This window comes from Petaurus breviceps, unplaced genomic scaffold, assembly GCF_028583685.1.
Source record: "Petaurus breviceps papuanus isolate PSGF00001 unplaced genomic scaffold, PetGlider_PUasm1.0 76, whole genome shotgun sequence".
NCBI classification, from domain to species: domain Eukaryota; kingdom Metazoa; phylum Chordata; class Mammalia; order Diprotodontia; family Petauridae; genus Petaurus; species Petaurus breviceps.
Window position 1 is genome coordinate 28,096,888 of NW_027186473.1, and position 26,859 is coordinate 28,123,746.

The 26,859-nt window shown below is 39.3% G+C and overlaps 1 protein-coding gene and 1 pseudogene across 1 annotated transcript in view; one reads left to right on the forward strand and one right to left on the reverse strand.

Moving 5' to 3' along the window:
- The window catches only part of LOC138174925 (UDP-glucuronosyltransferase 2A1-like), a 28,079-nt gene extending 24,298 nt beyond the window's left edge, over nt 1-3,781 (reverse strand). Inside the window, 4 exon segments of the mRNA XM_069105095.1 lie at nt 631-633; nt 2,523-2,959; nt 3,503-3,550; nt 3,552-3,781. Of these exon segments, the coding sequence (XP_068961196.1) occupies nt 631-633; nt 2,523-2,959; nt 3,503-3,550; nt 3,552-3,781 (718 nt within the window).
- A 1,678-nt stretch (nt 3,782-5,459) lies between these two features.
- Nucleotides 5,460-6,836, forward strand: LOC138175064 (ADP/ATP translocase 3-like; annotated as a pseudogene).
- The last annotated feature ends 20,023 nt before the right edge of the window (nt 6,837-26,859 follow it).

The following is a 26,859-nucleotide window of genomic DNA, read 5'->3' on the forward strand; positions in this document are numbered from 1 at the left end:
GTGCTAATGACACAACAAAAAATATTTTTAAAATCACAATTTAAACTTTAATGTGAGATACAACAAAAATTATCTTTTAGAATTATCTGTTTCATGAAAACAAATACCATTACAGGAGCTTTCTACAGACCTTCTACAAAGGGACTTTTTTTCATGGGAAACATGAGGAAGCAGAATTCCCATCTATGATAAAGTTTTTATTAATTATATTTTGTTCTCTGACACACACTTTAGCAAAAATGGTAACATTTTCAGTTTTTGTTGGGATTCATGAAATTGTCACTTTATCACAATGATGACACCCCTGGTATATACACTCTGTAATAAGAAGAGAAAAGAGCCTATTTATGGCACTTAATTTATGCTCAACAGGGTACATTTTCTCCATCACTTTCTTTAGACAATCACCAAACAACAAATTAAGTCCTGATTTCTAGCATTTGCCCTTTTCTAAGATGTAAATGCTCACACTGAAAATTTAATAATCAACATATCTTTCCCCCATCCCCTCCCTTTAGTACTGGTTCCAGTACACTCCTGAGACCAACCTAGGAAAAGACTTTTTCCTGAAATACAGGGCACAAGTGAGTGGTCAGGGGCCAGAGGCCCTTGATTTAGTTTACCTTTGACCATCTGGAAACAAGAATAATGAATTGTGTGTGGAAAATGAGTCTTCAAGGGTTTGTCAAAAGTTAAGTGGTTTGAACTATTTGATGAAGAAAAGTATTATATTTAAATCTTATTTTTAAATGAAGATTCATGGTTCTCTTCCTCTCTACTCCCTGCTTCCCCAACTGAAAAATCAAGAAAAACAAAACCCTTGTTACAAATATTTATAATCAAGCAAAACAAATTCTAGGTTGCCTATGTACACCACATACATGCACACACACAGTCACACACACACACAGTCTTAATCTACTTCTGCATCTATCACCTATCAGGAAGAGGGTATTCTGTTTCATCATGAGTACTAAATCTTTCACAGTTGATAATTTTCCAGTATTATTATATTAATTGTTCTCCAGGTTTTGCTCAATTCCTTTGCATGAATTCATACATGTCTACTCAGGTTTCTCAGAAACCATCCCTTTTATCACTCATTATAGCACAATAGTATTCTTTTGCCTTCATAAAACATAACTTGTTCAGTCATTCTCCAATTGATGGTTATCCTCTCGAGTTCCACTTCTTTGCTAAAGCAAACAGAGCTACTGTAGATGTTTGTGTGTGTGTGTGTGTGTGTGTGTGTGTGTGTGTGTGTGTACTTTTCCTCTGTCTGATCTCTTTGGGGTTATGTATCTAATAGCAGTATCATTAGGTCCATGCATAGTTTAGTATTTTATAGGGGTATAGTTACAAATTGCTTTCCATAGTTCAAAGTTCCACCAACAGGTGCATTAATGTACTTTTACCCCATAACCTCTCCAGAATTGGTCATTTTTCTTTTTTTGTCAATTTTGCTAATGATTTTGAGGCCCTTCACCACTGTGCTTGTCCTCCATTTGGGAGCTCTTAAGCCTATCAGCTGCCTTCCTAGGCTGTGGCACATGCAATTCGACACAATTCTCCAGATGTGGTCTCATTGTTATAGTGAGGTTATTACTTCCCTCATTCCATTATAAATCCCTGTTGTTCAAGAAACCTTATTTGCATTAGCTCTCTAGTTTTACATCTCATACTCATCAGTTTTATTGAGCTTGTTCTCACTAAAACCCTTCGATCTTCCTCTGCCAAACTACCAGCTAGACACATTGCTGCCATCTTCTATTTGCAAAGTTGAATATTGAAGCCAATCATAGGACTTTATATTTATCCCTCTTACATCTCATTATATTAGATCTGACCCAATATTTTCATTGATTGAGATCTTTTTGAATACTTAATCTGCCATCCAATGTGTTAGAAATGCCCTCAAGTTGTGTCTGAATTCTAGATTCAAAAAATTATTGGGCGGATAGGTGGCCCAGTGAACAGAGCTCTGGTCCTGGAATCAGGAAGACCTGAGTTCAAATCTGGCCTCAGATACTTAACTCTTCCTAGCCGTGTGACCTTGGACAAGTCACTTAACCCCTAATGCCCTGCCCTCCCCTTCCAAAAAAAAAAAATTCCCAGCTATCTTCATCCAAGTTATTGCTAAAACAAAAAAAAAGGTCCACTAAAGACTACTCTTTGAATCTTACCATTCAAATGGTTACAAATACACTTTGTACTTTGCAGTTGCCTAGCAGACAATCTAATTTTGACCACAAGAACAGAATTTGAGATTTTGTCAAAGGCTTAGCTAAAGTCTAGACAACTTCTATCTAAAACAATCTCTTGATCTACAAACAGAACAATCTTGTCAAAGAAGGAAATGGAATTAGTCTACTAAAGACAGCCTTACTCCTTCTGGTCACAGCTCTTTTCCTCATCTTCACTGACCACCAGATTTATCATAGGGAGCTAAAAGGAGAAATCCAAAAGAATCTCACATCTTCTTGGATCAGGATACAAATGTGAAAACTGAAAGTGCAGTTTACCCAATATATTGCTATAGCAGGAATCCCAAGGGGACCAAAGAATATTAAACATGTTTTCCTGTAAATGGAAGGAGATGAAGTTTCTTATTCTGTCACTAAAAGACATCTGATCGGTGAGCTCTGACAAGACAGCAGGAACATAGGAAGAAGGATAAGTCACTTTCCCACAGTGTTTTTCCACTGTGGAAGCCGGAAAGAATCTCAAGGAGTATATAAATGGGATTCCCAGCTTAAGAGCAATCAAGTCATCACAAGGGAATACTGGATCTGAGATCAAGATGTCAAACTTGCCTTTCTGCAGCTTCTCCATTAGCTTCTGGTTCGTAAGCACACCATCACAGATTGCTCTGGATACCTGGTGGAAGTCGTGAATGACTGTGGTCATTTCTGAGTAGAAACACAAGATGGTTGATGGGGAGGGTTTATTTTCCAGCCATGTGTAAGGGTTATAGGATTTAAAGATCTTCCATGCCCCATTGGACTTGCTGACATAGCAGGAAGGGGTGGAGCAAGAGGAAGTGGAAGCCAAACTAGAGCTCCTGCGGTGGCTAACAGTGGCGGCGACGGTGGCAGCAGCAGCAGAGGCAGCGGCAGCGCGAAGCCCTTTTTTTGAGTTAGCCAGAATTTCTGCTAAGGACTCCTGCTGAGGACTGCCAGGGGCCGGAGCTGCTGGGAGCACACTTCCCGGACGCTGGGTGGTTGCTGTGAGTGGGGAGAGGAGGACCTTTGCCTGAGGTAGCCTGTTCTGTTTTAAAGGCTTGAAAATGTGGGTGCTTTCTACTTTATCTACCTGTGCCAATGTCATAACTACTCTGATGGCTTTCACTTTCTGGTTTTGGGACTCAGTCTTTTGGTATCTTAATACATTTTCTAGTTTATTCCCCCATATGGCAAGCATGATGTATTTTGTGATGGATAATTATATCAGCATATCTGTAATCTCCATAGGCATTGTGAATATGGCATTGCTGATACACCATGTGAGGACAAAACCCCTGATGACACTCTCTATTTTTTCCTTTTCAAAAGACTTTATATACTTCAAACTTCAAAGGTGAATCAGTAGCAGGTATGATGAAGAGTGCTCCAGAAGCAACCAGTACTGTGGCATTATGCTGGTTTTCTATCAGTTTTCCTAAAATTATCTTGATATTAAGCCAGTTACTACCTTCCATTGGTCAAATCAGGACATTCCCATGAAAGATTGTTCCCAGTAGAGTCATATGAAGAGCCAGACACAGGATGGTCTTCCCCAACATGGTGTATATTAATGTGGAAGCCTTAATTGGATCCAAATCAAGCAGATTTTCCCCCTTAAGTCTAACTTATAAAACAAGAACAGGACATTTACAATATACATATAACATTCGAATATTAATTTTAGTGCTAGGGGTGGCTAGGTGGCACAGTTAATTGAGCACTAGCCCTGAAGTCAGGAGGACCTGAGTTCAAATCTGGTCCCAGACACTTAACACTTACTAGCTGTGTGACCTTGGGCAAGTGGTTTAACCCCAACTGCCCTCCAAAAATAAAAAGTTTAGTGCCAAAAGTCAGATTCATTCAGGAACAACTAGAAAAAGATGTGGATGAAGCAAAATTTTGTACCTTAACACAGCTCTTTGAAAAAGACACTTTTTTTGTGGGAGGGGGAAGGGGGGCAGAGCCAAGATGCTGGCATAGAAGAAGGAAAACTCCACGAGCTCCCCCCATAATCACCTCAACTACCTATAAATTATGACTAAACAAATTTTAGAGCACAGAACCCACCAAGTGACAGAGAGAAACAAATCTCCTGCTGGAGGCAGCCCAGCAGGCTTACAGGAAAGGTCCATCACAGTATGTTGGGAGCCCAGCCCAGCCCCACATGAACCTTTGGTTTTAGCCCCAGGGTGGCCCTGACCAGCAGCAGCCAGAGCAGACTTTAGGAGAATTAATCACCAGCAGCTGTGGTGGTTTCCAGACTTATCAACCCATAAATGCCAAAGACAAAGTAAAAGGTCAGTGTGGAATGCTGTTGGAACTGGGGGGGGGGGGGCGAAGGAGTGTGGTCCAGCCCCTACACCCAGGGCAAGAAGTGGCAGAGGCATTGCAACTGTGCAGCCACCTCCACATAGCTGCATCAGAGTTTCTGACTTGCAGATTATAGGGGGGACCAAGCAACCATTCAGAGGGTAATTTCACTTCTTTAACCTGCTTGGATCTGGATCTCTGTCTTGGGTGGAGGTCCTAGGGTGTGTGACCAGTGAGCCAGAGCTTGTGGGAGCTGCAGAGAGGGCACCCAACTAATGACTCCAACAGCTGCAAAAACCCCAGTGATATGGGACAAAGCTCTCCTCTCTGGAAAAAGAGTTCTACTGTGGCAAAAAGCTCACAAGTCAAGTAATTGAGTGGCAACACGAGCAAGTAAAGGAAGCAAAGCAAGCACAGCAAGCCAACTTTGGATTCCTTTTTAGGGGTAAAAAGGATCAAAGCATGGAATGGCAGGAAGACAACAAAGTCAGAACTCCTGTACCAAAAGCTTCCAAGAAAAATATGAACTGATTACAGGCTGTAGAGGAGTTTAAGAAGGATTTTGAAAACCAAATAAGAGAAGTGGAGGAAAAATTGGGAAGAGAAATGAGAATGAGGCAAGAAAATCGTGAAAAGAGAGTCAACAATGTGACTAAAGAAAATAACACCTTAAAAAATAATCTAACTCAAATGGCAAAAGAGGCCCAAAAACCCAAAGAGAAGAACTCCTTAAAGAGTCACATTTGTCAGATGGAAAAAGAATCTCAAAAGATCACCAAAGAGAATCATTCCTTCAGAATTAGATTAGAGAAAATGGAAACTAGTGACTTTATGAGAAATCAAGATACTATTAAACAGATCCAAACAAATGAAAAAAATAGAATGCAATGTGAAATATCTCATTGAAAAAACCACTCATGTTTTTCAATCTGAGCTGTAGCAAGGGGCTGTGCAGGCAGCAACAAGTTCCCCAGCTTTGGGCCCTCTCTCCGAGGTTTTCCTCCTCCGCCTCCAGCACCTTCCCCCTCTGTGACCATGATGGAACAGGCCATCTCCTTCGCCAAGGACTTCCTGCCCAGTGGCATCGCCACCACCATAAGCTGCTACTGCAGGTGTAGCATGCCAGCAAACAGATTACTGCAGATAAGCAGTACAAAGGCATAATGGATTGTATAGTCTGAATTCCAAAGGAACAAGGGGTGCTTTCCTTCTGGTAGGGTAACTTAGCGAATGTCATCAGATACTTCCCCACCCAGGCCCTTAACTTTGCCTTTAAGGATAAGTATAAATAGGTGTTCTTGGGAGGAGTGGACAAGCACACACACTTTTGGAGGTATTTCGCTGGCAATCTTGCCTCTGGTGGTGCAGCTGGAGCCACTTCTCTCTGCTTTCTCTACCCCTTGGATTTTGCAAGAACCCACTTGGCAGCTGATGTTGGAAAATCTGGCACTGAGAGAGAATTCAAAGGCCTGGGAGACTGCCTTGTGAAAATCACCAAGTCTGATGGAATTCGGGGCTTGTATCAAGGTGTCAATGTCTCAGTGCAGGGTATCATTATATATAGAACAGCTTACTTTGGAATCTATGATACACCAAAAGGTATGCTCCCAGATCCAAAGAACACTCACATTGTGATAAGCTGGATGATTGCACAATCAGTGACTGCTGTAGCAGGTGTGGTCTCCTATCCCTTTGACACAGTAAGGCGGTGAATGATGATGCAGTCTGGTCACAAAGGAGCTGATATCATGTACACCGGGACAATTGACTGCTGGAATAAGATTGCTAAAGATGAGGGTGGCAAAGCTTTCTTCAAGGGTGCCTGGTCCAATGTTCTTAGAGGCATGGGTGGAGCTTTTGTGCTTGTCCTGTATGATGAATTGAAGAAAGTAATCTAAGTACATTCTAATTAAAAAAGGAAACAGTGAATATAGATCATGTAGAATACTTAACCATACTTAACATTTTGGACCATTGACCTTCAAGAAATTCCTGTTGTCTTTTTATCCAGACCAGATCATGTTTGTAGGGGAGCCAGGAAAAGCTCTTAGAAAAAGGGCCTCATTTATTGTGATCCATTATTCACACAGTGGAACTGATGATGATTCAGTATATTGATTCTATTGGTTTTTTGGGAAAGTAACAGTTACTGTGGGTCCAAGGAGGCAGATCAACTTAGACCATCTAGTTTAAATGCTCTTTTGTAGGACCATAAATTTGTGTTTAAGTATTTATTTTAAAAAATCATGTGTCCCATTTGTACTTAAGCACTATATATACTATTTTGCACAGCTGACTTTGGCAGTTATGATCTGTGTTGGGCATTCTGCTGTAAAAACAATAAATACACAGAAGACTAAAAAAAAAGAAAGAAAGAAAAAGAAAAAACCACTCACCTGGAAAATGGACCCAGGAGAGATAATTTAAAAATTATTGGACTACTTGAAAGCCATGATCAAAAAAAAAAAAAAGAACCTAGAAATCATCCTTAAAGAAATTCTCAAGGAAAATTGCCCTGATGTTTTAGAACCAGAGGGCAAAATAGAGGTTGAAAGAATCCACCAATCACCTCCCAAAAAGAAAACTCCTAGGAATATTATAGCCAGGTTCCAGAGTTCCCAGATCAAGGAGAAAATATTACAAGCATCCAGGAAGAAACAATTTGAATATTGTGGAAACGCAACCCCCGGATAACACAGGATCTGGCAGCTTCTACACTGTGGAATTGAAGGGCTTGGAATATGATATTTAGGAGGTCAAAGGAGCTGGGATTAAAACCAAGAATCACCTACCCAGCAAAACTGAGCATCATGTTTCAGGGGAAAATATGGTCATTCAATGGAATAGAGGGCTTTCAAGCATTCATAATGAAAAAACAGAGTTGAATAAAAAATTTGACATTCAAATACAAGAAGCAAGAGAAGCATGAGAAGGTAAACAGGGAAAAGAAATCATAAGGAAGTTATCAAAGTTGAACTATTTATATTCCTACATGGAAAAACAATAATTGTAACTTATGAATCTTTTCTCAGTATGAGAATAGTTCAAGGGAATATAAATGTATATGTGTGTGTGTGCATGTGTATACATACATAAATATATGTCTATATAGGAGGGTCTATGGATGTATGAATATATATGTGTGTATATCTATGTGTACAGGTATACATAGACAGAGGGCATAGGACCAATTTAATAGGAAGGGGTGATACTTAAAAGGTCAAATTGAGAGGTGAGAGAAGAATATAATGAGAGGAGATGGGGAGAGACAGAATGAGGTAAATTATCTCATGTAGAATAGGCAAGGGAAAATGGTTACAATGGAGGGGAAGAACAGGAAGGCAAAAGGGAATGAGTCAACCTTACTCTTATTGAATTTGGCTTAGGGAGGTAATGGCATACACAGTAAATAGGGAATCTTGCCCTACAAGAGAGTAGGGAGGAAGGGGATGAGAGGGGGGATAATGGAGGGGAGGGCAGGTTGTGTAGGGAGGGAAGGTGTAATCACACACTTTTGAAAAGGGACAGAGTCAAAGTAGAGAAAAGAACAAGAGGGGGTGGGATAGGATGGAAGGAAATATAGTCAGTCTTTCACAATATATCCACTATGGAAATGTGTTGTGTAACTGCACATGTAAAGACTATATTGAATTGCTTATCTTCCCAGTAAGGGTGGGTGATGAGGGAGGAAGGGAAAGAATCTGGAATTCAAAGTTTTAAAATCAAATGTTTAAATATATGTATATTTCTATTTTTATTATTATTATTTTACATGCAACTGAGAAATAAGATATACAGGAACTGGGGCATAGAGATCCATCTTGCCCTACTGGAAAGTTGGAGAGAGAATGGGGAACGATATAGGAGAGAGCAGATTGGGGGAGGGGGTATTCAGTGGCACCGCTGTTTTGGGGTGGTCAGTAGGGGAAATTTGGGAAGAAAATTTGTAACTCAAAATCTTGTGTAAATGAATGATGTAAACTAAAAATAAACATAAAATTTAATTTAAAAAACAAACTAACAAATATTCAGGTCCAAAAAAAAGTAATGTTGATAGTCATGTAAATTGAACCTTGCAGTGGAATCTTGTGCATATAATAAAAACTTAATAAACTATTACTAGTTCTGTAACCTTTTATATCTTTCTCTCAATTTTCATTGGTAAGTGTGACCACTGTTATCTCTCTAATTTTATTGCCTCTCTTCACCTTGTGTTTGAATTATTTGGTCTTTTAGAGTCTCTTCCAGGGCATGAACTGGGACTTCTTTGTGTAACTTGCAGCATATAATGTCTTATATACATAGTAAATGTCCAGTTATTATTTCTCAAATAAATCAGTGTGTGAATGAATGGTGTACGAGGAAGTAAGTGAGGAACTAGGCTCAGTGGTTCTTATTCTTTCCATATTTAATGTCTTTGTTGATCCTACTGAGGATATCTTCCTACCAAGGAATAGTAATAATATATAAAATATATTATTTAAATATATATTATTTATATATGTTTATATATTATTTTAATATTTATATATTTTATATATCTTTTAATATTTATATATTATTAAAATATATAATAATATATATGCATATATATATGTAGTTGCAAATGACAGGTAACTTATCTAATGGAAAAACATGGAGAAATTAGAGTGTAAAGAAAACACAAAAATGTATAATCTTTATTAAAGAAGGGATGAAAGTATGTTTTATGCAAAGAAATGAAATCTTCTGAAATATAAAAATGGAGGTGAGATTTTTGCCTATCATAATTTTTTTTTTAAAGCAATCAGGGTTAAGTAACTTGCTCAAGGTTACAAGGCCAGTTATTTCTGGGTGTGGTGCTGAGTATCTAAGCCCAGATTTGATCCAGGTCATCCCGACACTGGAGCGGGTGCTCTTACTCACTGAGCCACCTGGCCTCCCCTAAGCAATTGGGGTTAAGTAACTTGCTCAAGGTTACACGGCCAGGTGTTTCTGGGTGGGTGCTAAGTGTCTGAGGCCAGGATTCGATCTCCAGGTCTCTCTCAACACTGGAGCCGGTGCTCTTACTCGCTGTGCTACCTGGCCGCCCCTGCCTATCATAATTTACTGAAGGGTCTTTTTAAATAGTAAGTTCCTTTGATACATTTAAACAAAAAGGGAGAAAAAGAAACTTCAGATTTGATTTGTACATAGCTTTTCCATATCTATTCACAAGTTGGGGTCTGCAAATGGGTCTGACAGAATTCACTTTCCCAGATAAATAAAACTCCAAAAGTTAATATCACATCTCCCAGAGGCATCACACTTATTTTATCAATTGACCAGTTGCTTAGAATTCACTCCTAACTTTCCATATCTTTTAGCCAAAACCCTATCAGTTCTTTCCCCAGCCCTCCATCCATGTGTAGGACACTATTTTCTGGCACAAAGGCAGGTATGTGGCTCAGTAGATAGAGCAGGAGGTCTGGAGCCAAGAAGACCAGACTTCAAACCTGTCTTCAGATACTTTCTAACTACGTGATTCTGGGAAAGTCGCTTAACCTACGTTTTCTCAATTGTAAAATGGGGATAATCTCAGCACCTGTGTCCAAAGGTTTTTGTGAGGATCAAATGTGAAAATATTTGCAAAGTGCTTGGCCCAGGGCCTGGAACATAGTAGATGATTAATAAATACTACCCCTGCCCCTTCCTTCCTTCCAGCATGTAGAGTAGGAATTTTATGTGGGAAGGGTAACTTTGAAAGGAGTTGGATTCTTAATTTCTCAAAATTAGTTCACTTTTGACTTTCTATCTCTAGTCCCCAGCACAGAGCCCTGTGCTTTAGAGGTGCTAAATAAAGGTTTGTTGATTGATAGGTCTACCAACTCTCTAACCTAAAGGCAATTTTCTCAATCTATATAAAGTTGATTTCAACTGGGAATCTGAACAAATCTTTTCAAAAAGAAGACCCCCCTCCCCTCGCTAAAAAAAAAAAAGAGGAAATAAAGAAAAGCATCAATAAAATGACCAAAAAAAAAGCCAAACCAGGAATCAAACAAACAAAAGCCTCACCCACAAATGTATCTTTTTCTTTTCTTCCTGTCTTAAGCACAATTGTCTGTCAGCAACCAGCCTTCATTATTCTATCACTTTTACTTGGCCTCTGTTCCTCAGTTTAACAAGTTGAATTTAAATGAGTCCTCAATTAGATAAGAGAAATATAAGGATTTAGTCTAAAATGAAGAACAGATTATAAAGAATCTTTTAGAAGATTAACTGCTTTCCAAATGATAAGCAGATTGACTTTGTAAACCACCCCGGGAGAGCATCCAATAAATGTTTTTACATGAAATATTTGAAATATAATGTAGGAAGAAAGTATTTTACTAGGATCACTGTTCTAAAGTTAGAAGGGTCTTCAAAGGTCAAGTAGGCCAAAGTCATTTTAGAAAGGAAGAAAGGGGAGCCAGATGAAGTTAAATCACTTGTTTTTAGGTAAGGCAGATAGAATCCCACATAATAGGTATGGTTTAAACTGAGATTTTCTGACTTGCAAACTAGCATTCTTGCTACCACACCACCCTGCATAGAAATTAGAGAACCTAGTGGTTCTTTGCTTTTACTTTTTATATATTTTGTATTTATTTATTCATCTGTATACATATAGTTTTCTCCTCAGTAGGATATAAAGTATTTGAGAGGATGTTCTAGTTAGTTTTTCTTTAAATGTTTCTTGAACTTCAATTCAATTATCTATTAATTGATAGATGAGCTAATCTTTCTGTGCCTCAACCCCCTTGTCCAGGTAGGAACATATCTAAACCCACTCAATGGGATGAGAAAATGCGTGATTTTTTAAAGTCCTCTTGAGAAATAGAAGTGAAACATTTCACCATCTTTTTTTTATAGTAACTACATTCTAGGATTTGATTTAATGCCCTAGAAGAAAATTCTTTCACATAACTAACTTAATTTCCTAACACTTCAATTTCAACTGACTTCATGTTCTGTATTTGATAAGAATGGTCCCAGATTTTCATATAAAAGCCCCGTATTCATTCTTAAAACCACTGTAACAACCTTAATCTCAAATGTTTACTCAAGGAACTATTTTCCATCCTTTTAATCAGACTAATTAGTTGATCTCTCAAACTATCCCTTCATCTGAACTTCCCTGTTATGATCCAAAGCACCATTGTCCTCCCAATGATTGAGGCTCACATATCTTGGTGCTTTCTTGTACTCTTCACACTCACTCACCCAACACATGCAATACTCTGACAAATCTCATCATTTCTACCTTCCCAACATTTCTCATTTATTCATTTGTGTGTGTGCATGTGTGTGTGTGTGTGTGTGTGTATCTGCCATCTCCCACTCTCTACTTAAACAATAAATCCTCCAGTTCAGGTCCTCACCACCTGTCACCTCCACTATTGCAAACTCTTCTAAAAATCTCCCTTCCTCAACTCTTTTTCTATTTCTCATCCTCCATTCATCTGTCAAAGTGATTTTCTAAAATGGAGGTCTGTTTACATCCCAGCCCTCTCCTCTATAATCTTCATGGTTCTCTATTGCTTCTGGGAGAAAAGGAAAAGAATTCTATGACCATAAATTGGGGAATGGTATTGAACAATTGTGATATGTGATTATGATGGTATGTATTGTACTTTATGAAATGATGAGCAGGATGCTGTCAGAAAAACCTGGAAAGACTTGCATGGGCTGAAGCAAAATGAAATGTACTATGTATAAAGGAACAGCAATATTGTAAGATGATCAATGGTGAATGACTTAGCTCTTCTCACAATACAAAGATCCAAGACATTTCTGAAGGACTTATGATGAAAAATGCTATCCATCCCCAGAGAACTGATGGTGTCTGAATACAGATTGAAGCATACTTTAAAAAAAAGCTTTCTTTATTGTTCTTGAGTTGAGCTTTTGTGAATGTATGTGTGTGTGTCTGTTTTCCTTCCCAACATCATTATTATGTAAGTGACTACATGTATATACTACATGACTACACATGTATAACCTATACCAAATTTCTTGCCTTCTCAATGACAGGATTTTGGGGAGTGAGGAAGGGAGAGAAATTGGAACTCAAAGTTTTAAAATCAAATGTTAATAATTGTTTTTACATGTTATTTGGGAAAAGCAAAATACTAAATAAATAAAAAAATTAAAATACATTTTTTTTAAATGTAAAACTCCTCAAGGGAAGGGTTGTTTTTGCCTTGCTTTGTATTCCTAGGGCTTAACTTAATGAAATATAGTAAACTTGTAATAAAGTCTTCTTAGTTTATGGAAATAGCTTTTTCTCTTTCCCCTAGAGGTTTCTATACTTCTCATGAATTGTCAAGTTCAGATTTGGATAGTCTTTCGTTAAGGGTTTGACCAGTGTCAAATGTAGTGATGAGATTTTCATATGACTCTTGAATCCTATACTCTTAGTTATGCAACCTTAATATAAATATTGATCACAATTTTAAGAGTTGCTGAGAATCTCCATTTGGGTCATGGTGTCCCCTCCCCCTCCTACAACCAATGTTGGATGTTCATATTAGATCATAAAGGATGATCAGAATAGATCATAAAGATGCCTTAAAGAGAAATCAGAGAAACTTTGAACTTGAAGAGATCATGAAGATCACCTTGGTCACCCCCTGTCCTGTTTTATAGATGACCAAACTGAGTCTGGAGAAGTTAAATTTCTTGCCCAGATTATGCAGCTGCCAGATCACCCACAGGCAGAGCTGGGATTGAATCGTGGAAATTTATTTATTGAAGTTTCCCTTGATTAATTATATTTACAGCAAAATATGGGGCTAAAAGAGTCTTTGAGGTATATACTATTATAACTTTCCCTCCCAAATTTTTTATTTGGGGTATAGATGGATCCCTTGATTTTCCCTTTCTGTATTGTTCCTTTTCTCCTCTCTCTCTCTCTCTCTCTCTCTCTCTCTCTCTCTCTCTCTCTCTCACTCTCTCCTTCCCTCTATTTCCCCAATCAGTTACTGAGAATGTTACAATTTAGGAGGGAAATATTAATTTCATTGCTATTAAGATCTCAATCCCCCCCCCCAACACATACACACACACAATTACACAATTTGTAGGAAATAAAAACTTATACTTCTCTTCATGGACATCTCAGGAGTATCTTGATTCTGCCCATAGTGTTTGATCATTTCTGAAATCATTCTTTTGTGTAAAGGTGGAAAGGAGTGAAGTCATAAAACCTAAGACCTATCTCTGACAAATGAGTAAGTCACTTTACATTTTGGAGTGTCAGTTTCCACATATGTAAAATGAGGGGGTTAGACTATGTACCTTCCAGCTTTGACCTGTGGTGCTGTGATTTGTGTTCTTGATGTCATTTAGAGCCAGAGATAAACAAGCTAAATGTTTCAAGGAATAACTGAGCCATAAGCAATGTTTCAAAAGTGCTTGCTGGGTTCTGTGCTTTATCCAGTGTTCAGATAAAAATTTATTAAATTTGGGAACTGATACTAGGAAGACAGTGTGGTGTAAGTGGATGGAGTCTTTGATTTGGAGTCAGAATGATCCAAGATTCAAAGCCTCCAAGTCACTTAATCTAAACTTTCAACTTGCTCATCTGTAAAAATAGGGCGGTGAAGTGGATAGAATGCTGGACCTGAAGTTAGGAAGACTCATCTTACTGAATTCAAATCTGGCCACAGACACTTAGTAGCTGCATGACCCTGAACAAGTCACTTAATCTTGATTGCCTCAGTTTCTCACCAAAAAAATGATCTGGGGAAGGAAATTGCAAACCACTCTTGTCTCCTTTTCCAAGAAAAATCCCAAATGGGCACTTGTAGAGTCTGAAACAACTGCAAAGCAACAAGAATAGCACCTATCTCACAGGGTTGCTGTAAGGTTCAAATAAGATCGTGTTTTTAATGCATTTTATAAACCTTAAACTCTAATGAGTCAGCCAATATTACCTGAAGCTTCCCTTAACTATGCAATAGACCTGTGACCTCACTGATGGCAGTACTCTCTCCCAGTGCCTTCGCTTTCTGTGTAATTCTTGTCCACATACTTTCATAGATCTTCCAGAGAGCACCCAACATGTTGAAGGCCTTCCTCTAGGTATTTTAAAATTCATGGTTCTTATTAAAAATTCTTAAGAATTTTTGGATATGAGAGCCTATAAAATAATGAACTCAAGGACTGTTTCAAGTATTTTTCATTAAAGCTACATCCATAATGGGCCGCTCTTCCTCCATGGTATCCCTACCACCCATGTGTGCTACATGGTAGAGTCAATTAAAGTTAACAGCAACACTGTCTCTTCTTTTAGGGATAAAGATAGATTGGAGCTGTGATTTCCTTTGTATTCCTTGATGAAGAAGTTACCTCTCCTAATGCAGGTTACTACCTCTCTATAAGTTGTAGACTTAGAAACTTGACTAGGACACAGAGAGATTATATTATTTACCCAGGGATCCACAACCAGTATGTGTCAGAGGCAGGACCTGAAGCCATGCCTTCCAGTCTCCAAAAGGAAGCTCTCTATTCACTATGCCACACCACTTCTTTATTTATTCTCACTAAATTGATTTTTCTGAAAGGTAAAATATGCTAGTAGTGGAAATGAAATAATACTGTAGAATTCTTGCCTTGGATTGAGCCCGTATATCTGAATCCGCTAGTAACTGATCTTTAGGATCTAATTCCTCAACATAACAACACTCCACCTCCTCCTGTTACCTGGTTCCATGGTAGTTCTCCTGTTTCATGCCTATGCATTGCTTTAGATACAACCTGTATCTTAAATGACCTGTGATCTGTTGCCTTTCACTTATTCAGAAGTGATAAGTGGTGAACCTTAAAGGCAAAATACATTCAGCACACAGGGAAAGATAATATAGACTATCCTCTCTTCTAGTGGTGCCCAGGAGAGTCAAGGACAAAAGCAGAATGAAATAGATAATCAAAGCTAAAAACCAGCATTCTTCCTCATCTCCTTCTCTCCTATCTTAGCTTAAATACTTGGTTTGAAAAGTCAAGTTATTTGCCAGGGATATATCAAAAATAGTTGAAAAGAAGTTGAATTCATACCTAGTTTCTAGATTCTTAAGACAACTCTATAGTTTAGATGAAGTTGAATCAAAGGCAATTAAGTAACTAAAATGGGGAAAATGAAGCATGATATTGCTTAAGGGTCAAAATGCATAATCATGAAATAAATTATGGGCTCTTAATAGTTTTCTGGATGCTATAAAGGTGTCACACATGTAATGGTATACAGATTTATAAACACACATGCACACATACATGTATGCACACACACAGAGTCATAAGCTTTTGGAATGTATTCCTGAGCCAAAAGTCAAAGAACCTCTTTAATAAGGGGATTTCATAAAGAGAGGTCCAAATGCAATAATATCGAACTGATGCGAGAGATTTTTACTCTCTAGCTAATAGAAGAAAACATACCTATGCTACTCAAGATTTTACTCTGTCATCTTATTAATATAAAAGACCTTGCTAACTCTCATGTGGGGTCTTTGGTCATTTGAGATACCATTGACCCCATTTATTGTCAATTGCTAGATTTGCTAATAAATAGCTTGTGATTAGATCTTTGTCTCTCAGAATTTCTCTCATGATATAGTGAAATACATATTATATATGTAATATATGCATATATATACATATATAATGGCTCCATGTTTCAATCTTTGCAGTTATTCTATCCAGTGATGCAGTTCACAACCCATCTACCCATTTTCTTTCTGATTACAAACTAGAATATTCTTCAATTCTTAGAATTGCACTTTCAATTAAGTCTATCCATGTGTACTTCAATTATCCAGAATTTTTCATTAAGTACTCTCCAAACTGATATAGATTGCAATGCTTCTGTAACTTGAAGATTATGGTCTACAAGAATTGCTGCAACTGAAAATCTATCATGCTATGGCCCACTGATTGATGAGTATCTCCTAACTTAGTGATGGACCTTCCATGACAGTCAGTCATTGGGTCCATACTTGAAGCCTTTATAGGTTAGTAGAATCTTCCAGAACATATGTCTCATTAGCTTAACCTTAGAGGACCATGGTTAGGATGGGCCATTGGAGGATAACTTTGATGCACTGATGGGGGACCTATGAATGTGTGTAACCATTCTGGAAAGCAATTTGGAATTATGCAAACAAAAATGTTACTAAATAGTTCATCTTCTTTGAACCAGCTATACCACTGCTAAGTCTATATACACCTAAAAAGATCAAAGAAAGAGTAAAGGATCCTATATATAAAAAAGATATTTATAGCAGATCTTGTGGTGGCAAAAAAACTGGAACCTCAGGAAGGGCTAATTAATTGAAGAATTGATGCACACATTGTGGTAGATGGATGCAGTAGAATATTATTATGATTAAGAACTAAAGGAAAAGACAGTTTTCCAAAGACACAGGAGACTTGTGTGAAATGATTACAGAGTAAAATGAGCAAAACTAGGTGAAAAGATATTTTAGCATAAATATTGTGAAAACAAATAATTCTGAAGGATGAGAACTCTTATCAATTATATGATCAACCATAATTTCAGAGGATTAATAATGCAGGATAATGTCCATTTTGTGACAGAGAAATGAAGGACTAATATACAGAATAAGAAATGAATTGTTGGGAAGTGACCAATATGGGAATTTGTTTTGCTTGACTGATTGTGCTTGTGTGATAGATAACAGAGGTTCTCTATTTCTTTGTTTTTTTTTCCCTAGTGGTTGAGGAGAGGTGTAAGGGCAAAAAAATAATGAATGTCTGATAGCTGAAAAGCATTCTTTTAAAGAATAGAATTGGAACTATGACTATATGTAATGTAATGCCATGGAAAGGCAACTTCCCAAGGTTCAGAATACCAGCATAGGTGCTCTCCATTTTATTCAGTGACAAACCAAGAACAGAAAAGGTCAAAACATGACATCATTCCAAAATACAGCATTTACTAAGTGTGATTAAATAATCTCCAAGTACTACCCCACCCCAGGACCTTCCAATCATTCAATCAATTACAAAGTCCCTGTTCTAAATACTACTCCACCCCTAGGCTATACCTTCATTTAGTCCACCACAAAGCCCCTCTTCTCAAATGGAGATTAGTTTCCAAACATAAGTAAAGTACATTCACTTGTTCAACCATAGAACACAAAAAGGTCAAAAGTTCCCCACCCCTGGATCACAATTGAATCTACCCCAGAGTTACATCAAGTTTAAGCATAGCACTTAATACCCAAATGGAGGTCTTTTCTTCATCTTGACAGGAGGCAAGTTCTCAGCAATCTTAGTTCCTGGGGAGACAAGGCTTAGCAAGGCCATAAGATACATTGCCAGTCCCTTCATGAATTCATCCTCTGTCTGTAGAACAGTCCTAGAACCCCTGAAAACGTTAGCAAAACCCTCTCCCAGGATTTCTGTAAACATACAACAAGAAAATCCTTCTTCAGGGCTTCTGAACCAACAGAAAGGTTCCCAGACCCCTGCAACAACAGCACTGTCCTTCACCAGTGGACAGTATTCACTCTCTGTCTGCAGGACAGTCTCAGGGCTTCTTAACCAAAAGCCAGGTTCCAGGACTTCTTCAACAACAGGACTGTCTTTCACCAGAGGACAAATCTGGCAAAAGAACATCAAAACAGACAGACAAAGTACCAGCAAAACAGCCATGTCTCCTCAGTCCTTGGCAGCTCGGGGGGTAGGTCTCAAAAGTCCAAGGCAATTCAAAGCGGCCACCAGCAATTCTCTTAGTCTCTCTCTCTCCACGAGGTGCTGCTTCTAAAAAAGTTCTTCTGCTTCTCTCTTGTCTCTCCAAATCTAAGTCACCAGCTCCTCCCAGTTCAGGACTCTCTTTTCACATCAACAAGTCCATCCCACAGGTGGGATTAACAAGCTCTGGGTTTTAACACAATCAATTTGAAAAACCAAGCCAATACAGGGGAATCTTTAAATGCCATTACTATCACACTATATTAAACTTAAATTCAAATCATGCTGGTAGAATTCAGAGATAGCATGGTGTCACCACATTACTGAACGTGGTGCCCAGAGAGACCTCTGTTCAAATTCCATCTTTGACACTCATAAACTGTGCCTGTGAGGGAATTCCTTAACCTTTTTGAGTCTGTTTCCTTATTTGTGAAATGGGTATAATACTATCTTTAGAAATTACCTAACTGAGCTTCTATCTCCTTGTGTGTATAATAGGAGTAATAAACAAATGCCTTAAGAATCAGTCTCAAGTACACAGATAATTGGAAGGGAACTTAGAGGTCATCTAATCCCACCCTTTATATTACAGATGAGTAAACTCAGGCCCAAAGAAAGGAAATGCAGTGACTTGCTCATGGTCATAAGTTATCAGAGCCTGGATATGAACTAAGGTCCATTAGCTCTAAATCCAGCTTTCTTTCCCCTGTGCTACATACGCTGCATCTCTGGGTTGTCGTGGAGATCAAATGAGATCATGTGTATAAAGAGCTCTGCAAACTTGAAAGCATGACAGACGTATCAGTTATCACTGTTATTATTTGCTATATTCTATCCTCTTTTTCCCACTGGGGAGAGGCTAAAAATAATATACAGCTTGAGTAGAAGCAGAAGCATCTATAGCAACAGAGCAGGTAGGAGGTAGTGATGGTTATTTTCTGTCCTTTCATTTTCTCCAAATATTCAACACTATACGACACACATACACATACACTTATTCATTGTACAAAACCCAATTAGGATTTTGGACTCAAGACAGCAGTACATCCCAGATATCTGCTTGGTCTTACATTTGATATCCCAGCTAATAATCAGACCAACTGGAAAATGAAAAATAAAAATCTGGTACATTAAAATAATATTCCTCAGTCACAATTTCTAAGTGGCTTCCTGGGAGTTCCTTGCATTAATCCCTTAACAATAACTGGATTGGGGCTTTTAACTCCCTGGGTAGAGCTTTGAAAATGTAACCTAAAGGAGCAGTAATCTCCTACCTATCCTTAGGGAAGTGGGTTTGGGTTTTTTTAAGAAACAAAACTTCTCAAGTGATCTACCCTGGGAAAATGTGGTCCACTAAACAACTTTCCTTTCTCCTAGAATGTGACATGACTCATATGAATATTACAAAATAAAAAAAAATCAGAATGAAGGCCTAGAAATCCAGCTCAGAAAACCCTGGATATTTAGAAGACAGGGTCAGATCTTGTTTTCCACAGGAGAGGGAGAAAGAGTGCACAAGTGTGTGTGTGTGTGTGTGTGTGTGTGTGTGTGTGTGTGTGTGTCTGTGTGTCTGTGTCTGTGTGTGTCTGTGTCCGTGTGTGTGTCTGTTTGTGTGTGAATATAGAGCTTCGGATATGGAGTTTGAACACTGTCCTCTGTTTCTTAGTAAACACTGCAGTATCATTTTCTCCTCCTTCATTTTCTCCTTGACACAGGAACTGTTGTTTGCGTCATCTGGAAAAATCAAGCTTCTCACGTTGGCACGCAGCTGCACTTGGATGGGATTTTCCCAGGTGAGCATCAGTGGCATTTTATCATTTGGTGGGGAAGGAAGGGACTGGTCCTTCTCCTGGAGCTGTGGGTCTGATGTACCCGGTTCACTAGCAAGCTGGGGGCCATCAGTGTCCTGTCCAGCTTTCCTCTGAATTACAGAGGAGGACGAGGGAGGTCCGGCGGGGCTAGGGTAGAACCTCAGGACAGGTTGTGAACAAGCCACAGGCACTCCAGGGATGCAGCGAGAGCCTTGGCATTTGTTGCTGCAGGAGTCGCGTCGTCGTAGCCAGAAGGTGGCAGTGTTCTGCCTAGCTGCTCGGCACCCTCCTGGAGAACTGCTCGCTTACAGGGGTCTCATCATTGTGTCACCTGCAAAGCATGGGCGGAGGATGGGGAAGGAGGGAGGAGTGGTGGCGGTGGTAGAGAAGGTGGGGGGAGAAAGCTGGAGCATTGTGCACACGCGTTCTTCCAGGAAGCCTGGAAAACAGCAGAGGGCTGCATTTTTAAACAGGCTGTCTTCTTTGCTGCAATCATACTCCTTTACTTGCTCATTTCTTACCACGCAGGGCTCATGGATACGTTTCCCTGCTCCACTCAAGGCTCCCTAAGTGGGTGAGGGCTGTCGTTTCCCAGAATTTCCTGATTGTCTTTGCGGGTTTGTTGTTTTTTGGTTTTTGGAGGGGCAAAGCAACTTATAAATGTCTACTGTTGGGGAGGCGCAGTGATGGGGAGAGAGGGAACTACAAAATAGTGTGAGATACAGCGCTCTGCTCTTGAACACCTTTCAATCTAGTTGGTGTGACAGAACATAACTAAAATCACAATGGCTGACATTTATATAAAGGGTGTGCTTGAAAGTTTGGAAAACACTCAAGACTATCCTATGAGGTAGGGTATGTAGGTATTATAATTTCCTTTTTACAAATGAGGAAACTGAGGATCTAATCGTCACAGCTAATAAGGGTTGTGTTAAATATCCTATAAGGGACAGAATGCTGAAGATTGGAAGATATGAAACCAGGATTTTCTGATCCCAAGTCCATCACTCTCTAATCATTACACCACACTGCCACTGAAGGGGGAGGAGAAAGTGTGTGTGGGGAGAGTGAGGGTGGGTGGGTGAGAGAGAGAGAGAGAGAGAGAGAGAGAGAGAGAGAGAGAGAGAGAGAGAGAGAGAGAGATTATACAATATATCATAGTTTATAGGGTGATAGACTTATTGCTGGAAGGATCATTAACATTCTTTTAACCTAGCCTCATTTTACAGATGGGGAAACTGAGGGCTAGAGAGATTAAATATCACAAAGGTTAAAGGTTCAATATGTGGGAGAAGCATTCCTACATGACAGAGTCTGGCTATATGCTCTCCTGATAGACTCTGGTCTATCCAAATGCAAGGAAAAACAAATAAACAACAAAAACCACACCTGGGCTGGCATTTCAGGTTACTTTTATATACCTTGGGGTGATGGTTAGCTCTTCTGACACAAGTTTTTCTCCTCTAATTGTCAGTGACTTCACTCTGAGATTATTTTCCATCCACTCTTGACATCTCTTATATAAGTCTGTTTGCATGTTGTCCACTCATGTCAATTTTTAAAGAGTGGAGACTGTGTTTTGGCCTTGGTTGTATTCCCAGCATTTATCACAGTGCCTGGCAAATAAGTGTTAATAAATATTTGTTGACTGATTGACTGACTGAGTGATGTTATCATGGCAGCAGCCCCAGATACTGGAACTCCTTATGTTCTCTACACAAGTTATCAGGACACGTGAATGCCTTTGTTGGAGATTCCCTTCCAGCAAACATCCATGCCCGCTAATCAAGTTGATTGGTGGCCTCATAAAAATGATGAAGAGCTTCCCTTACAGTTATATAATATCCCATAATCAATAGGGGTAAAGAGGCCATCATTCCCAGGCTTTAACTCTCATTAGTTTGTGTGTTTCCATTCCACTGGAAAAATCTCCAAATTCCTCTTAGATTCTGCTTTTGTTTTTTATTTTACCAATCACTTCAGCATCTGATAACTAATTTTATTAGATAAGCAAAAATATGTTAAACAATTCACCAGCAGGGGCCACAGTAGAAGAATTTCAGTTCCTGCTGCCCTTGCTCCTTGTCCTGCCCGCAGAGCATAACCTCAATCCCTCCTCAGGGCCAGAAGTGAGAAAGTTCAAATGCATGCTATCCACTTGCTGTCTCCCAATAACATGGGCACAGGAAGGGATACTGGCGGTTATTCACAACATTTGCTATGCACACAAGTGACCAGCCATGCAAGATGTGATGACCATTATTTCCACAAAGGTTAAGTAAGCACCAGACTGGGCACTGGCCTTCTCCAGCTGCCTGAGGAAGCAGCAGAAACCACACTGGGTGCATACACTTGCTCCCTGAGCTGTGCTGACCCTGCTTGCTCCAATCAACAGGACAGAAATGATTGCTCATCCAGCTTCATGGGACACCACATGGAATGAAGGAAGTGCTGTTTACTTGGTTCCAGAATTGGGGAAAGGAGCTGCACCTTCAGACATGGCCATATTATACCCTTTTAGCTCAGCAGAACTCCTCTCCCATGCCACACCACCCTACCCCATATCGGCAGTTGAAACCTCAATCCAGACTTATCCTAGCACTGAAGTCAAACAAAAAATTGCCCCAGTGCTGTGGAAATTCTTTATCACAAAAGACATTTCCTACAACTCCAATGATACTTTAGTCCATAGTGACTCGAAGTCTTATTATGAAAATGTCATTTCTGTCCATTGAAAAACACACAATCTAATTGAAAAGGACCAAGATTCTGGGCCAATTCCTGTTATTAGTCTTTAGCCCAAGGGTAGGGAACCTGCAGCCTTGAGGTCACATGTGGCCCTAGGTCCTCAAGTATAGCCCTCTGACTAAATCCAAACTTCACAGAACAAATCCCCTTAATAAAAGGATCTGTTCTATAAAACTTGAACTCAGTCAAAAGGTAGCACCCAAAGACCAAAATACCACATATGGCCTGGAGACCACAGTTACCCACCCTTACTTTAGCCCAAAACCTAGGAGGCAAATTTGACAACAAAGGCTTAAAAGCCTAACGCAAGAGAAGTTTGTACAGGCTTCTTTGTGCCTGCTCTGAGGATGTGACACCATCTCTTGGTTGGTTGTCCTTTGTTCTTCAAGAGGACCAAAATGGCATCACTACACTCGAGTCCAGTTTCAGTGTGTCCAACTGCGGCTGATTAGACCAATACAAGTTTGGAATGTTCTGCCGCAGGCTGGGCACAAATAGTACCTGTAAACATTGGGAGGCACATGAAATTTGTGCATCCTACATTTCCTTTGAGTGATTTCCATTCTGCTTTGCTCATAGAGCACAGCACCTTCTCTGAGCAGTCCTGTGCCAGTGTCTCCCATGTCACACAATCAATTCCAAAGTTCTTAAGAGAGACCTTGAAAGTGTTCTTGTGTTGCTTTTTCTGACCACCATGTGAATGCTTGCCCTGTGTGAGTTCTCCATAAAATAGTCTTTTGGCAAGCATCCGTTTTGCATTCAAACAACATGGTCAGATCATTGGAGTTGCTCTCTCTGAAGCAGAGTTTGACTCCTTGGCACTTTAGTTTAAGAAAAGACCTCAGTGTCTGGAATCTTAACCTGACAGGTGATCTTCAGAATCTTCCTAAGACAATTCAGATGGAAGTGATTCAGTTTCCTGGCATGGCGCTGGTATATACACTGTCTTCTGTTCACCTAAATGCAATGAAACTTTGTGGATACACCCTCACAGCAAACATTGGCATTTAATAGACTGTTTGATTGTAAGAAGAGACAAACAGTATGTGATAATGAGGAAGACGACATGTGGCACAGAGAGCTGGACTAATCATAGACTTATCCTCTCCAAGCAAAATATTTGCATTCAACAAAAATGGCATCCCCAAGGCAAAATGACTACCAAAAGAATTAATGTCCACAGATTAGAGCTCTTCTCTGAGCTGGAACAGTTTGTTGCTAATTTGGAGGGAAAGTTGAGCCAACATACAGTTGGCAACAGTGGAGCAGAAAAGGATCAGGCAGCTTTCAGAGTTTTGGTGTGTAGCCCTGCATTTGCTCATCTGGGTCAGAACACTCACAAACACCAAGACTAGTTTGATGAAAATGATGGGGAAATTCAGAAGTTGCTAAATGAAAAAATCAGAACTCCACAGGGTTTGACAGCAGGATAGTTCATTCATCTCTAAGAAGGCAGCATTTAATTCCATCACCATTTCCTAGCTCGATTTTGAAGAATTTCCTATGTAAGTTAGATGTAGATTCTGTTCTAAGGGAACCTCCCCCCCCAAAAAATACATGTCTTGGGTCATTTGGAACCTTTTAATCTGGGGCAGACTACCCATCTTAGGTGAACATGGAAAGCCTTAAGCCTCCACTCATAGGGCTCTTCTGTGGATATAACTGTCTGCTTTGGGAGACGTGCAGTGTGTTCCTACCTCCTTAGCTTTTCCAATATTGACTCAACTCACTGACCAAGCCTCTTTTTTCTCAAAAGGCAGCAGGGCATGGGGAAAGAGTATTCCATTTGCATGAGAGGTCTTGAGTATGAGTGTGATTTATGCTCTATATGATCTTTGTTACCTTGGATAAGTTACTTAACTTCTCTTGGCCTCAGTTTTCACACGTGCAGGATGAGGTAATTGGACTAAGTTAACTATAAAGTTGCTTCCAGCTCTAAATCTATGTTCATGTCACCTATCCCCTGTTCTACACCAATAAACTCCACCAGTCAGTATCATTTACCATGGCTGCATTGTTTTTAGGAGTATTGGACTAGATGGGATATATAATATAATGGCAGTAGATTTTAGATTTTGGGGGTGGAATGGGCTTTATAAATCATCTAATTCACTGCACTTATTCTACATATAGGGAAACTGAGACCCAGAGATGGGAAGCAGCTTGTGCACAGCTGGGAGCACATAGAAGAGACATACACAGGTTTCCTGACTCCTAGTCCAATATGGCTGCCAGTGCACTATGCTGCTCTTTCTTAGACTTGATGATCCCTGTCTTTGAAGAGCTGGTGTCTAAATAAATTTCTATATCCTATTGGTATCAATATTTTTCCATTTTTACTCCTTTTCCTTCCTTCTTAAACCTAAAGCAATAAGTATATTTTATTTAAAGTTCTGGATGTTGAGGTTCCTTACTCTAGTCAGCCAAGCAGCAGAGGAAACATGAGTTCATTAACCAGAGATATTACAGCTTGGCACTTTAGATAAAATTCATGACAAAAGCAAAGTTATATCCGATGTCACCATAGGAAGACCTAGAGGCATAATCAATTTCACCCCCTTACCACCACTGTGTTCAATTTGATATTCAAATAGGTATTGAGCACTTATAACATAGTCCCTGCCCCTAAGGTCCTTAAGTTTTCCTGCGGGATTCTAATGATACACAGAAAGGTATATGCAATGTAGCCTGAGAAGGAAGAGGACACTTAACGACTGCTGCATTCAGGAGGTGGCTTATGAGCAGAGCCTTAAAGAAGGTAAGAATTCAGGGAGTCAGAGAAGAGGAAAAAGCACAGGCTAGGCATAGCATTTGATTAAAGAGTGGGGGCAGGGGTGAAGGGGTGGATGGGCAACTAGTATTCCAGTTTTTCTATAATAGGATTGGAGCCAAATTGCAGAGGACTATAAATGACAGCCTGATTAGGGGGATTCAAATACCACCCTCCCTAGAGGCTAAAATGAACCACCAAAGGTTTTTGATTGGGGGGAGGGGCAGGGGTGATTGGTCAGACTATTCCTTAGAGGAAAACATTTGACAACAGTGTGGAAGATGGATTGGAGAAGAGACTGGAAACAAGAGGATCAGTTAGGAGGCTACAAAAATCTGTACAAAAGATAATAGAAATGGTGAAAGTCTGATCAAGGGGGTGGGGAGAAGGCCCTATGAATGGAGAGAAGGATATATATATATATATGTGTGTGTGTGTGTGTGTGTATGTGTTTATATATATACATATATATGTATGTATACATACAAGAAATGTTGTATAGAAAGAATTGCCAAGATTTAGTGACATATGGAATGTGGGGGTGAGGTATAGGGAACTGAAGTAACTGGGAGGATGGTGGTGTTCTCAATAAAAATTGGGAAGTTGGAAGGAGGAGTTCCATGGGAGAAGAAAAAACCTACAAAGGAAACCTACAATATTACTTTTAAACTTCTAATATATGGAAGAAATTAAATTAATGAAGAGGGAAAAAAGAAGCACTATGGTGTAATGGAAAAATCAGTTGACTTGAAGCCAATAAACCTCTTCCTGAATCTTGGCTCAGTCACTTATCATTTATTAGGATCTTTGGGCAAAGTAATTCACTTTATGTATCTTTAATAGTGTAATGGAAACAGCCCTGGACTTCAAGTCCAGAGCATTGAATTTGAATTCAGGCTCCATCATTTACTCATGGCAAAATCACTTCACCAGTAGGATTCTTGATTACTTCATCTGGAAGATGGAGGTGAGAATACTTATAGTACCTACCTCACAATAATGCTGTAAGGAAAACTACCTTTGTAAACTTTCAAGCCCTGTAGAGATGTGATTTGTTGCTGTTATTATTAAAAATAGGTGTGAGAGTTCCTTTAAGAAAAACAGTGAGTATGGCTAAAATAATCCTCACTGTATGGCAGTGAGTTTGGCTAAAAAATCCTCAGTGGCACTTCAGCATGTCAGCAAATGCCAAGCTGAGGCCCCCCAAAAGGAGGAAAGTAGTTTGTCAGCTTTTCTGCATATTATAACAAATTAGACCTGTATCCCAAAAGGTGCACTGCAATATTAA